The following is a 14,705-nucleotide window of genomic DNA, read 5'->3' as shown; positions in this document are numbered from 1 at the left end:
ATAAAACATATTATCAACTAATAAAGTATTTATAGGTAGTAAGCCATTGCCTATTTACATATACAGAACAGAGCAGCATAATTATTCATGCTTGGTTGGTAATGTGCCGTGGGTTTATCAGAGCTTTTGCACTGAAAATAGACGCATGGTGCGATTAAGAAAAAACAAGGTTGATAGATGCGGTGTGGCCAAACAAAAACAGTAAGGTTACAAGCTGTTAAATCAAAACAATTAGCTAAAAGAGGCTAAAATGTTTCATAGCTGAGGGTAACTGCAAAGTGGAGAAAATTCACTGCAGGTTTATCACTATGAGAAACAACTTTCATATTGCACACAGTTATTTCATTCATTGTTAATGAAAAAATATTCATTGGCGCAGCTTTAAATTTTTTGCCAGTGCAGTATTCATTTAGATATTCAGGCCTATTACATTTGAATCCTAACATGCTAATAATTACACAGTATGTAGACAGACACAGAGTGTCTGGTCCCAGCTTAGTATTCACTTCTCTCATGTACTATTTGTGTAATCTTATTTTTTGTTTCTTATGGTGTTCCTTTAATAGCCCATGCCTTTTGTATTATAGGTTTCATGTTCCATTTCTTAAGTGAAGGTGACTTTACCAGTGACCTTTTCATACTGTGTGGTATTTGGTTTTGAAACAATGAAAGCTTAGGCAATATTTTATTATTTCAATTATAAAGTAAGTATTAATTGAGCAATAATACATCTGATATGAAGTCTCTATATCATATAAGCTGATATTCCTCCCTGTCTCCTTTAATGAGTTACACTTTTGCTGCTGCATTTTGCACCACAGGCTGTCTAATTAAAGCACGGCAGTTTAGCCTGTTGTGTAACCGCATCTGCATTACGCTTTGATTGAAAAAATACATAAATAGAAAACCAGTTTGAATCTGACAAGTGTATCTGTCAGTGTGTAGCTGTGTCTGCAACGCGACCTGCTGCGATTTCCTGCTTTGGGTTTCCCTTTAAAAGGGGGCAAGGCTCAATGCTGGGAATTCACGTCATTTCGCCGTTTTACACACATCCAGATCAATGAGAGAGAGAGAGAGAGAGAGAGAGAGAGAGAGAGAGAGAGAGAGAGAGAGAGAGAGAGAGAGAGAGAGGTGTCCGTCGCTCTCTCTCTCTTCAGTCTTGCTCTTCCAGGAAGGGATTATTAACCAGCGCGCTGCCGACATGTGAAGGGAAAACACTCGCAGACAAAAGAAGTTTTCACACCGACAGCCGCTCGCTATGGAGCTGGCCAGCAGATAAAAAGGAAAAAAGCGGGCTACATGAGAAAAAACAACTTCTCCCACAGTAACAAGCCGAGCAGTCTAGCTGCCGCTTCTGCTGCTGCTGCCGTGCGGGTTTTTATGAGGAAAAAAGGAGATAAAGAAGAGAGCTAAACGGAAAAAGTGGAAGGAGAGAAGTTGACTGGAGATAATGTCTGAATCCTCCTCCGCTGCGACCAAGGTAACGCTGTGGGCTCATTATTCTCCTCTTTGTTTTTTCTCTCAGCGGACACTCTCCACTTACGCGTTTTTTTTTTTTTTATGGCTGTGTTGTTCCTGCAGGGATTTACAATCTTGCATATCACGTCCTACAGACGTGTGGCACTGGCTGCTGTAGCGCCATTCAGTTTGTTTTGCTAGTCATCTGTTGCTCGCGGCTCCACGCTTTTTTAGTTCGCCTCCACTCTGCCGCTGCTGCTGATGGGAAGAAGAGTCGTGACTGTCTGTGACACGCAAAACGTTTGATTAAAGTGATCAAAGCCGAGGGGCGAACCTGTTGTAACCTTGACGTAACACAATAATAAGCGCGAGCGGTGAAAGAGGCGTCAATACGAAGGTTTTTTAAAACGACTCTCGGTCAGTCACAACAAAACAATAGGGATACAGAGGAGTTGGAGCTATTAAACTCACTCTTGGCCTATACCACACATCAGGAATACTGTAATAGCATAGGAGCACTGCCATTGACAAGCTCAGTGCACTGCAATTAATGAGACCAACTGTTTCATTGATTTACAAAATAAAAATACAGGCAAAAAGAGCTAAAATAGGCCATGTTAGAATGTTTTAGAGCTGAAATAATTAGTCTTGACAGAATATTAATCAACAACTGTTTTGGTAATCAATTATTTGTCATTTATTGAGCAATAATGCCAAATAGTTGCTTACTGTAGCCACTCCAATGTGGTGATTAGTTTTTTTCTCCTTTTTATACCATTATAAACAAATTATGTTTATAAAGCTGTAACCACCAATTACTTTCATTCTTGATTAAATGATTGTTTAGCCACAAGTTCCCAGAGCCTGCTGATAATTTTCTTACTGCTTGATTTATCTGACCAACAGTGCATGATGTTTACAGTGAGAATGTATGGATCAGTTAATCGACATTTCAGCTTTGTATCACTGGGTTTTTGACGGTTACACAAACAAGACAATACATTAAAAGACCTAATCGATTTATCAAAAACTAATAATAATGACACATTCAAAATAATGGTCAGTTACAGTCAAAAATCCATATTTTAGCCCTCAAGACTGTTGGTCAGACTGTGTAAACAATTTGAAGACACTTTGTGCTTGTGATGAACATGTGTTATAATGTTTGGCATGCTGTAATCTCAATGATCAATCCTTTATTAATCAGTAATGAAGAGAATCCATAGCCCTATCATGGGAAAAGGAAAACAAAGGGGGATCAGCACAGAATAAGTTTTAGTGCCTGTCAGAACTACATCAGAAAATGTAGTCGATGAATGTGCAGCAATTTCAATGATAGATGAACTGTTTCAGGTAAAAGTGTGCTGGTTCAGGCTTCTCACATGTTTCTCCTTTTGTGTTTCCTCTGTTCTTTTAAGTGGATCATTTTGGGGTTTTGGACTGTTGGTCAGACAGAATAAGACATTTGAAGATGCTACCTTGAATAACGTTGAATAAGCATGTTTTACCCTTTTCTTTTTTGACATTTTGCTAAACGAAATGTGATCACTGATGTAATTGTTAGACCAGAAATATTACTTGGGTTGTCTAGAAATAACTGAAAACACTGCAGGCTTTCCAGTGACTTAAAGTGAGACGTGATGTTTTGTTTTGTTTATGAGAGATGTCTACTCATTACTGAGTCTGATGTCACTGCACGATAGCAGTTGCATGTTGAAGAATGATCAGCACTTCGCTCTCAGAGAAGTTTTCCACTGTGGCAGCCTGTAGACAGGACTCCCCCTCACCTTCATACTGCAGCCCAGTTCTGTCACAAATCACTTTCCTTTTTCTACAGATGCCTTTATCACAAGCTTTGTCCTAAATGTCGCCTTCCCTCTAACCTGAACCAGTCCCAGCTGTGTGACGGCTGCAGTAGTAGAGGAGAGGAGACTGCTTCCTCTCCTCTTCCTCTCCCTGGACAACAGAATTTTTAGAAAGTGGATGTGAACTGGGGGGGTGGGGGGGGTGAAGTCTTTGCCTCTGACAGGAGGAAATAGAAGACTGGAAGATTATTGCTTGGCTTCCACAGGAAATTCCTGGTACATACAGTTAGTGTGCAGGTCTCAGAGTGGCTGGCTGGTGACAGCAGGCTGAAACCGGGGGGGGGGGCAGCAAAAGACTAAGCTTCGTTCCCTTAAGAAACTGAGGTGGCTTCCTGCTCTGTCCTCATTTGCAGGAAAGGAAACCAGTCAACAGAGAATGACCACAAAGTGAAAAACCTCATACCTTAACCTAGATTCAGTAAGTGTGCTGTACAATAGCACAGCTAAGATGTGTAAAATCTCCAGTGAGTCCTGGAGAGAACTGCAACTAACAGCTGTTTTCATTATGAGTTTATCTGCTGATTATTTTTCTTATTAATTGAACAATCATTAAGTCTTAGTTGTATAAATTTAGCAGAGAAAATGTTCTAAACCCCAAGGTGATCAATTGAAATTGGAGGGTCACATCTTCAAGTTGCTTTTTCCTCCCCTGCAAAAAGTCCAAAAGAAGAAATTGTCATGTTTGAAGTACTGTAACCAAACCCCATCAAAGAGTTCGCATTTTTGCTTAAAGGGGATATATATATATATATATATATATGTATATATATATATATATATATATATATGAGATTTTAATCATTATTATTGCAGCAAATAACTATTTTGTATGTAAATAGAGAATAAGTAGAGGATGAAGTCACACTCCTGCTGTATGTGTTGTAATCCAAGCTTCTTTGTTTTGATAGCCAGTCCGAAGAGAGGCTGGAGGTGTGGCTAATGAAGCATTTGTTTTGATCTAAGATGCTGATGCTCTATCGCGACATCTGGTGGCAGCGAATGTCATTTATGTAACATTAAAAAAACAAAACAACTTTCAATGAATTGATTATCAAAATAATTGAAATTAATTTTATGTTAGTCGACTAATTAATCCAACAACTAGATTACAGATTAGTTAGTTCATCACAAAATATTAACAGCGAAAATAATTTTGATGTGTCAAAAAACAAAATGGTGCATATTTGCTGTGTCTCTGTCAAATCTTTGTACATTTAATATCATCTGGGGCTTTGAGCATTGGTCAGACAAAACAAGCATATTGAACATGTCACATCAAGCTCCGGGAAGTTGTGAGGGACGTTGTTCTGACATTTTAGAGACTAATTGATCCATTCAAACAATAATGGAGAGATCTATCAATATAAGTAATTAGTGGCAGCCTTAGATTTAGATACTTAGTGAGTACAGTAATCAGATGTTTTTGCTGAAGAGATACTGTCAAGTAGTGTGGGAATGGTTAGTAGATTTATTGATTTGTTGATTACAGAGTCAACAAAAAATCTACGATGAAAAGAAATGAAATGTTTTAATCATTTATTGAGCATCAAACATTCACTGGTTTCAGCTTCTCAGATTTGCTGCTTTCCCCCAGTTTATATTTGAAATTTAGTACTTATGGGTTTCCGACCAAATGGTTGGTCATGAAAATCCAGCATGATCATTTCTGACCCACTAATGTATCCTAGGGTTGAAGATAAGGAGGTAATCATCTTGTCAAACAGTGCATGGCTTAGTTTAGAACTTTACTGCACTGCATAACAACACATGCCCCTAAGCATGTGTGGTATTCAGTATATTTGTGTCTCAAGAATGTGTTTTCGCAACATGACAGGCCAGTGCATCAGTTTATTAGAAGCATACCGTGTACAATAGAGTGCGTGGAGATGAGACCGAGGCTAGTCGATGTTGTGGGTGCATGGTGAGGTGAGGCGAGTCGGCGTGGGGCTGTTTGGGTTCAGGGCTGGTGCGTCGTGGAGCTTTGTGAGCCATGCTTTGTGTCTCTGTGTCTATTCATAGCAGGAGAGGAGCTCTTTCAGTCCTTCCGCGAACCCGCTGCCAAACTCCACTTCCTCCCCCATCCATGCTCCCGCCGCGAGGCCAGCCAGCCGAATGGAGGACGAGCCTGCCAGGCTGCCTGCGCACCTGCGTGAGTCACACACACACACACACACAGAGAAGAGCAGTGACTCCTACAAACATTGATCAGTCGGACATTTGAACAGGACAGATTGATTTTTGTCAGTGTTTTTAGTATCTTGCACTGTAAATGTTTCTGTTTGGCTGAAGTGGTAATCTGGGAAAACCGATTTTTGTTTGGTCTCATCCCAAAAACCACCTGTCAATCAAGCTGGTGGGTGGGACTGTGACAATGACAAATTGAGCTTCTGCAGGTGACAGTATCTGAGAGTTAAGAACAGCAAACCGAAGATGTAGACGTTGTTATCAAAGAGCCAACATGAATAAATAAAAATGTTGCGAAATATCACTTTAATAGTTAAAACCCATCACATCCAATCATGGCAACACACACACACCATTATCGCTGCATGAGTGCGGGCCCAGTCATGCCGCACCTCTCAGCTGGGAGGCGTTGAAGCAGATCCGGGGTCAGACACCTGAACCGTACACGCTTCCACTGGACCAGAACTGACAGACCTACTGCACTGGAATAACCAACAGTTACACAGCAGTCAGGTACAGATAATACGGAGCAGAGAACACACAGATGCTGGGAATGACAGGAGAAGAAAGTTGTTGAGGAAGTGGAGGGTTGAGGTATGGGGACAAAGACCCCTGTAAATTTCAGCGAGTAAAACCATAGCCCCAAACACTGACACTGAAAAAAGTCAATGTAGGATAGCTCACTAAACAGAACAAAAATGTTGTCCAGACTGGTGCTTAAATTAATGCATTTCTTCATGTTTTCTATTCCAATGATCATATTCATGGTCATCTAAGTAACCCATTCAATACACAAGACATCCACTTGTCTTTGACTTAGAGGCATCCTTGAGTCACCCTGAATGCATACTGCATGCTGAATACATATTCCTGCTCTTATGATTGAAAAGTAGACTACATATGCAACCAAGTGCAGTCTTGCTCAGCTCAATGCACTCAAGAGTTTTTCTGATACAGCCTTACTTGGCCTGGTGTAATAGTAAAATGAGTTAAACAATGCAAATTAACCCTGGGATGCAACAACCTCTCTGATTGGTTCATATGTTGGTTATCATTTCCAACACTGTTTAGACACTAGGGAAACACTTTAAGGAACACAAGTGTAGTGTGCTTGCACCATCCTATGGCTAATTTGCAGTGTACCAACACAAGGCCCAAAGTGGCTCAGGAAGGCTAAACGGAGAAGCTAAATGACTGAGCAAACTGACTAGCTAAAGGGAAAAGGAAAAACAGCTGGGAAATGGACATGTAAATGGAAAATTAGATGCCTGATTAAAATCTGTGTTCCTACTGAATCCAATTATTTCTTCCTCTTTTAAAACTGAATTTTCAAATAGATTTTCAAATTTTATTGTTGATGAATTTATTAATGTATTTTAAAACGAGGTACTAATTGACTGTTTTAGGTTGCTTTTGTAAATATTTCTTAAATTATATCTATTCACTGATGAATTCATATTTCATTTGTATTTTTTTAAATAATTCCTCTTTTTATTGGCCATTAAAATCTCAAATACGTATTATGTATGTGTTATGTATATGTATTTATAGTTCTATAAAGTAATTTGTAAACAAATATAGATATTTCCAGTAGCTTACAATGGCTAATGTTAACTAATGCTGGAAAACGTCAGAGATTGTTGTATAACAGGTCGTTATATCAGGTTAAGTCAGTTTGGTAACTTAATGACTCTTCTCCACTTCTACCATTGTTGCACTATGAGTTGGCATCTACCATTTATAACAAAATTGTCTGGCAAAATTTACAGAGAAAAAGTAAACTATACTAGCAACCCTTACTGCATGTGTCACTTGAAAGTAACATAGCTGGAATAGCTGGACCAGACGTGTCAGTCAGTGCTGATGGATTGAAGCAACAAACAAAAGAACACAAAACAACTAACATGAATATAGTGTCAGATTGAACGATTGAACACTAAAATAAAACAGAAATTCAGTCTGATCAGCATTAAAGGTATCCTGAGTTTTTGACGCACAAGCAGGCAACATGACTCACATCCTATGGTTGGTTTTACCCTTTCTCATGATGGTGATAGTAATGTGCAACAGAAAAAGACAGGGAAGAGAGAGATTGCATGCAAGCATACATGGATGGAAATCATCTTTGCAATTGTTTTATGAGGAAGGAAATGTATTCAGCACATTTGTTAGACACAAAGCATTTTGTGAGTAACATTTAATGTCAACAATTTTGTTCATGCATTTACTCCACAGGGCACCTTTAATATTAGGTATGCTTGCTTTGTAGGCTGAAGCACTAGTTGCTTAAACTGGTATAAACAGCAGAGAATAAAAGGACTGACAAATATGTCATAGAGTAGCTGGGATCAGTCTTTTTTTTGATGAGACCAGTAAACAAGCCAATTGGAAGTCATATGATTTCTCTTTAGAAGAGGCACTGATTGTCTATTAATTGCCTACTTCAGAACAAACTAAATATATAGTAGAAATAGTATTAACTTGATGCTATCTGTGCTTTATTTGACTAATTTAACAGTTTAATTAGCCCAAAAAAGAAGTGTATAGGTGAGTCGATTAAATAATATGTTGAAATATGTTTTGAAAAGGTGTAATGAAATGAAGCAACACGGTGACATTCAAGGCTCTATGGAGATTTGGTTTGGTTGCATTGACTCACTGTTGCTTAACCAATCATAGAGCAGGCGGGGCTGGAGTTGTGCCAAGAGATAGGCTCGATGTTCAAAGAGTAACCCTGAGCTGCTTTGTCCATGCGTCCGTCAATATTTAACTAGTTTTTTTCTAGCAAGTGTGAAGTTCAGGGCTTTTGTGGGGCATTGGGCTGGGTGTCTGCAGAGGCTGAGGCTGGATGAGATGTACAGGAAACTCCCTCAGCCCACTTCCTCTTTTGCATTGTTGCAGAAAAAGGAAGAACGTTCAACAGGTCCGCGTTGAGTTTCCTGTCGAGTAAACCGATGGGTCAGTTCACATCCACAGACATGTGGAAGTCCTACTTTGTATTAATCACATTTCAAACACGGTTCCTCGCACAGCCATGACTCTGACACATCTGCAGGTCAGGAAAATGTCTTTTTTTCTCTCTAGTGTTTAGTTTATGGCTGCTTCTGGTTGGGATCCGCTCTCCTCTCTCAAACAGACAGCAACATGTCTTTGTCATTGCTCATGCAGTCCAAAACACCTCTGTCCTTTCTCCTCCTGACTATCTAAACACACGTGCTGGAAAACAAGCTGTCCATTAACCCCCACACTCAGAGGGAGTTTTGTTCTGAGGGGGGGAGAAAGAAAGGAAGAGAGAAGGAGGAGGAGGAGGAGGAGGAGGAGGGAGGGTGAAGGAGAGGGGAAAAAAGACAGAAAGAAAAAGAATGAGGGAGGAAATTGCAGTGTGGGCAGAAATCCGCCTTCTCCATTTCCTGGGGAGGAAGTGGATTAGATCGGGGAGAGTTGCAGCCTGCTCCTCACACTAAAGAATGCTACCGTACTCAATTTTAACCCTTTCAGCCAGACATCACTGTAACACAGTCCACACCCTTTCTTTCATCTCTTTTGTGGTTTTTTTTAGCAGGTTTTTTTATCGGTCTTTCCACTGTACTTCTGTAAAGCACTGAATCATCCATGATGTGATTCTAGTAATTCTTTAAATTTATTAGAGAAGACATTTTAATATAAATCTGTGTATAAAATAAAAGCAGTTTATTCCAAGATGCTTAATATGCATTTACATAATTAAATAAAATATAGACCAATACTATAATAGAACTAAGGAGAGGTATATTAGAAAAACATCTAAATATAAAGGGGCACTAAGTATAACTGATGGGCCAATACTTGTATTAAAAGCAGCATGTCAGCTGTGGCAACAAATGACAAGAATAAAGTATTAGTAATGAAAAATGAAAAGTACACTATGGACTACAAGAGGGGTTGCATCACACTGCAAGTGAGAACGAGGGCAGGACATAAAACAGGTATATAATAGAGTCCAATAGGATCATAGTTAGGGTAAAGCGGTGGAACTTTTCCAACAAATTTTTCTAAATCTGACATTGTCTGAGCCAACATTCAAAAGAAATTTTTGTTTTTTTTTAAAACGTATATTTTAACTCCCAACTGAATAATTAATAATATTTCCATGATGGAACATTCAGGAGTACTAATACACTACTTTTCTCTGAAAGCAGTTCAAACAAAGAGCCTGGACTATAGAGTTTTATCACTCAAGTGTTTACTGCCTAAGAATTAGATGAGAAAATCAGTACCACTCTGATGTCTCTTAGCTGCTAGTCAGTTTAGCTTAGCAGAGACTGGAAACATGAGGAAACAGCTAACCTGGCTCTGTCCAACAGTTACAAAATCCACCTACCAGCACCTCTAAAGCTCACTAATCAACATGTTGCATCTTGTTTGTTCTACTGACTTCCTGGAGTCTCTGCTGGTTGCGTGGTAATGTCATGGTGACAACAAGACTCCAGGAAATCATTGGGCTTATTCAACTGCCCGTAAAAACCTCAACTTGCCCGTTTAGTTTTTGTGCAAACAAAGTAGATATAACATATTATTTAGTGAGCTTTACAGGTGCAGGTAGGTGGATGTCATGCCTCTGGACAAAGCCAGGCTAGCCGTTCCCTCTATTTCCAGTCTTTATGCTAAGCTACACTAACTGTCACTAACCATCCTCTGGCTGTAGCATCACATTTAGCATATAGACATGACAGTGGTGTCAATCTTTTCATATAACCATTGGCAAAAAATAGTAAAATAGTCCTTTATCACGTTGGTTATGTGCTGTATTTAGTATTTTTGAGGTAGAACATTTTTCAGTTAATGGCTGAAACAAACAGCGTGGGCTACATAGTTGTATATGTGCAGATGTCAACTATATGTTTGGATGCTAAAGTGGGGATTCTCAAGAAATAGACAGGGCCACACTAAAAGACATGAATTAAAAAGTAAAAAAAGATTTATTTTTTTTTATTTCATTGTGGCTTAAAAAAAATCCACAGTAAAAGGGTCATTAAATGAATCATCCGGCAGTATTAGTCTGCGAGTAGACAAATGTTCAGCTTTAAACGGCTAGTGGAGGAGTGTTGTTAACCACCCATGATGTTTTGTTTGTCTGTTTGTGTCAAAAGCGAGACAAGTACTAAAAGGCCTGGGAGGGTTTTCGCCAACACACAGAATAAAGCAGTGCAAGACACTAACTGATGAACTGGATTTGTCGGGTTTTAATCCAGCTGCAATCCAGGCATCATCGCTCGACATGGTGCCCACGTACTCAAAACATGACGCAACTGAGAGCTAGTCAGTGAGAAAACAGAGAATTATTTAAAGGTCTAAAACACAAGGCGTTATTTTACAATAAACAGGCATCAATTACATAAAGAACAATGGCACAGTGGCTGCAAGAGTAGAAATATCTTACTGGATGATTTAAAAAAATCTATGTCCATGGAAACAAGACTGGCTGGTTTCCTTGGTGTGTATGCGTGTTCATGTGTGTGTGTGTGCGCTCACAGCTGGGTTTGCACTATGCATGCTTGTACGAGTGGGTGGATGAGTGTGAGTGAATCTTGTGTCTTTGTGCAAGGTTTGCCAGAGGTAGTGTAGGTGTATACTGTATGTGATTGTGTATATGAGTGAATGTGTGTGTGTGTGTTACCATACATGACAGTAAACCCCCCACCAGCTTCCTTTGGTCTCACTCTCTTTCTCTTTGTGGTATATTACCCATTTTACTGTGTGTAGGGGGATCAGTGTTTTAAAGTGTGTGTGTGTGTGTGTGTGTGTGCGTGTGTTTTTGTATGTCGTGTGTGTGTGTGCGTGTTTGGTTTTTTTGAGGGGAAATTTCCTGCCCCTGGAAGCAGCTCTTGTCCTCAGGAATTTCCTGAGTGGGCAGACGGCGCTTCCTGAATAAATGTTGTTGTTGTTGTTGTGTGTGTGTGTGTGTGTGTGTGTTTTAACTTGCTCTCTTTTCTCTTCTGAAAGGGAAACTGTTCTCACATGCCAGCAAGAGAGCTGAGCGCAGCCCCCTTCTCTTCCTGTTCGCGACACACTCCACACTTTTGCTTTACTAAAAACGTCACAATGAACACACACTTGTGCTGCTTGTGTGATGGTATGTTGATTTCAGACTTTTATAGGAAAAGTCACAAGAGCACAGTTAATCTTGATAAATATCCAGCTAATGAAATCTTTTCCATTTGCTGTTCTAAACAGTTGGTCTGGTGGCTCTTTCCTGCTACACAGGAAGTGTTTTGTTTTTATATCTCTGGTATGTCTGGAATAAGAAAAAGAAGGAGTCCTGGGTATTTCCTAAGGATAAGTATAGGGGCCAGCTCAGCCACATTTTAATGGATTGGTATTGGCTAAAATAACTTTGCTGTGTTTTGTCCACCTCAGCCTAATAGCGTTGCAGCATCGCTCTTCTTAATGACAGCCGGGTGTGAATGTGAAAAATTCTTTAGCTGCACTGGTGAGTCACTCTGCATTTAGACAAACATTCAGTAATCATTTGCAAACAGCACTGCACGAAACATTAGGGTAGTAGCCGCTAGCGTTTAGCCGGTGCTAACCATTGCTTTCACAGGTTAAAATGCCAAACATTGGGTCATCTGTTGCTAATTAACATTATTTCCGTGAATAATTGTCTGTTGTCAGGTTAAAGCGCACTGTGCACGCTGATGTCAGTACTCAGCCAAAGGTTGTTTGCAAGGGAGGAACCTCCACAAATTAGCTGTTCGGTCGTGAACTGTTCAGTCACTATCAAGGCTGAAAAGACTACCTTGGCAAATTTGCCAACAGACAATCAGAAGACAACAGTATTTTAAAGGGGCACTTCAATGAGTTGGTATTGCCCTTTCATAAAATTGTGGGATGTGCAAGAGATCGTATACCTAAAACTGAATCATCAGGGTCTGTGATATCCTGACTTTCAGTCCCCTTTATAGGCCAAGATCCAAAACCAGTGGATCCAACACTTCCCATAATGCTGTCTATCAAACTCCATATCTTAGTACCAATTCCAAACTACATTTTATATTTATAAAAACAATGTACAATATTCAGATCTGTATAGTATACTGTTAGTAAGAAAGCAACATTCTTAGAAGATGATACAATATGAGCAGTATAATATCAAACTGCAAGTTAAGAATGGCAATGCCACTATAGCTTGACAGAGACAAAGCAAAATGTGTTTTCCAGAAATTTATTTAGCATTTTTAGAGATAGTGGCAGCAGACCTCAAACACAGGGAGAGAGAAGGGGGATGACATGCAACAAATGTCCCCAGCTGGACTAACTGACTATGCAAACCGGGGACGCTGCGATTATGTGGTGTGTGTCTTACCAAGACGCCCCAGAGATTTCATTCTTATAAATCTTTTTGTTTTCCACGGTCTTCCCGGAGCTGTCTCACCATTTTCTGCAATTTGTTTTAATTTTATGCAGCTGTGTGTATCTCGTCTCTTCCCTTCAAGTGCTGCATTGTGGGACAGTAGTATTTGTGCAGACTGAGTGTTTTGAATAATGTTAACACACCAAAGACCTGAAGAATTAGAATTAGTATGTAGTATGGAACTGGGACATGTAATGCACATTACCAGTCATGTACACAGGCATTTTTACTCAAGTGGTGTCACTGAAGTAATTTTCTCATGCAAAAGAGAGTAATAGACAATGTCATACAGCTGTTCTGTCTGTGTAGAAATCCCACTGATTAGTAAATTGACTCAGCCATGTAAAATTTGCAGAGTTCCCCTTTAGTTGACATGCAATTCTGGGAAATGCAGTGTTGAAACATTACAAAACAAAAATGGAGTGAGTATTCCAAAACAAGATTTCCTTCATTGAAATCTTTTTAGGTCTAAGATGTGACAATGGTTCCCAGTCTGGGTAAAGAACAGGAAAGCTAAATCAAAACATTTTTCAGTTACAATGAGTATAATCAGTTTTTGGTTGAACTACTGATCACTTAAGTGTTGCACTACATTAAATGCTGACTTCACTTTCTCCCCACAGACAGACAAAAAGAGTATATGGTGCTTACAGGGTGTGTGTGTTTCAACAGGCAGGGGCCTTTTGATTTAGTTAACAAATGTCTTTGAAGCTTCTGCATTTAAAAAAAGGGGAAAAAAACTGGCTCCTGAACAAAAGGAAGAGTGGCAGTTAATGCTGGATTCAGGAACTAACCTACAAGAGCTGGCTTGCTCTTGCACTCGACAACAAGCTATCAGAAACAGGTCGTGCTACTTCCTGGCCATAAAAGTTCCGTGTGATTGATGATCTGTTTTATGTTTGTTTTGACTGGATGAAGTCCAGTTTTACTGGACGGGGACAGGCACACGCATGCCAGTGGAGGAAACAGAGAATGAATTTGAGAGAAGAGTGGTGGAGTGAGCTGGGGGGTTCTCTCGATTGAAAAGTAAAGAGGTGTGTGTGTGTGTGTGTGTGTGTGGAGGTGGATTTTGCCCTGCCACACCCACCTGAAAGTGAATCGATGTACAGAGACACACACACACACTGAGGGGAGATGAATAGCGTGAGGATTAACTTAGGAAATGTGTTGTTCTCATACCCACATCTTCCTGACTCAGGGTGTTAGAGGGTCATGGCCAGCCCTCCTCCTCCTCCTCCTTCCTCCTTCCTCCTTCCTCCTCCTCCTCTGTCTGGAAAGAAAGAAAAACCTTTTCTCTATTGAGATAGCAAGACCAATATCCGCCGACAAAAGGCAAACATTTACTGAAGAACTGAGTGACTTAGGAGCTTTGAGTTTGGAGAGCAAAGTCCCAGCCTTACTAATGCAGCCATGCTTCTTTTTTGTTTATTTAGTTATAGTTCATCCGCGTCAGGCTAAGCTGAAATATTCTGTCTGAGATTTCTATGCACATCAGTTGTCTCCATGTGTATATTTAGACTGTTCAAAGTCGAGAGTTTCTGAGGAAAATAATATCTGAAACTTTCAGATCCCAGTGTGACTCAAAATATGAGTGGACTTTTGTTCCAGTTTTACAAATAAAGAGAAAGGAAACAGATAAGTATGACGCATTAGAAAGACTGAACATGTTCAATCAGCCAGTTTCAAAATTACTAGAAATATATGTTTAAAAATCTGTTAGATAGATTAGTGACAAAATGATAAGTTCTTAATCAGAAACAGACAGAAAGAACAGTTCATTATTTCTGAGCTTGGACACAGCTGCT

The 14,705-nt window shown here is 39.7% G+C and overlaps 1 protein-coding gene across 2 annotated transcripts in view; it reads left to right on the top strand.

Annotated features, from left to right (window-relative positions):
* Positions 1-1,124: 1,124 nt before the first annotated feature.
* The window catches only part of etv6 (ETS variant transcription factor 6), a 28,296-nt gene continuing 14,715 nt past the window's right edge, over positions 1,125-14,705 (top strand). Inside the window, exons 1-2 of one of the 2 annotated variants that reach the window (XM_018702858.2) lie at positions 1,125-1,480; positions 5,346-5,472. In XM_018702858.2, the coding sequence (XP_018558374.1) occupies positions 1,451-1,480; positions 5,346-5,472 (157 nt within the window). In that variant the 5' untranslated portion in view covers positions 1,125-1,450. Of the gene's footprint in view, positions 1,481-5,342; positions 5,473-14,705 lie in introns of both variants that reach the window. The other variant, XM_018702857.2, reaches the window with a different exon arrangement.

This window comes from Lates calcarifer, linkage group LG18 (genome assembly GCF_001640805.2).
Source record: "Lates calcarifer isolate ASB-BC8 linkage group LG18, TLL_Latcal_v3, whole genome shotgun sequence".
NCBI lineage: Eukaryota > Metazoa > Chordata > Actinopteri > Centropomidae > Lates > Lates calcarifer.
Note: the sequence above shows the minus strand (reverse complement) of the source record. Positions and strands in the feature narration are given on the sequence as shown.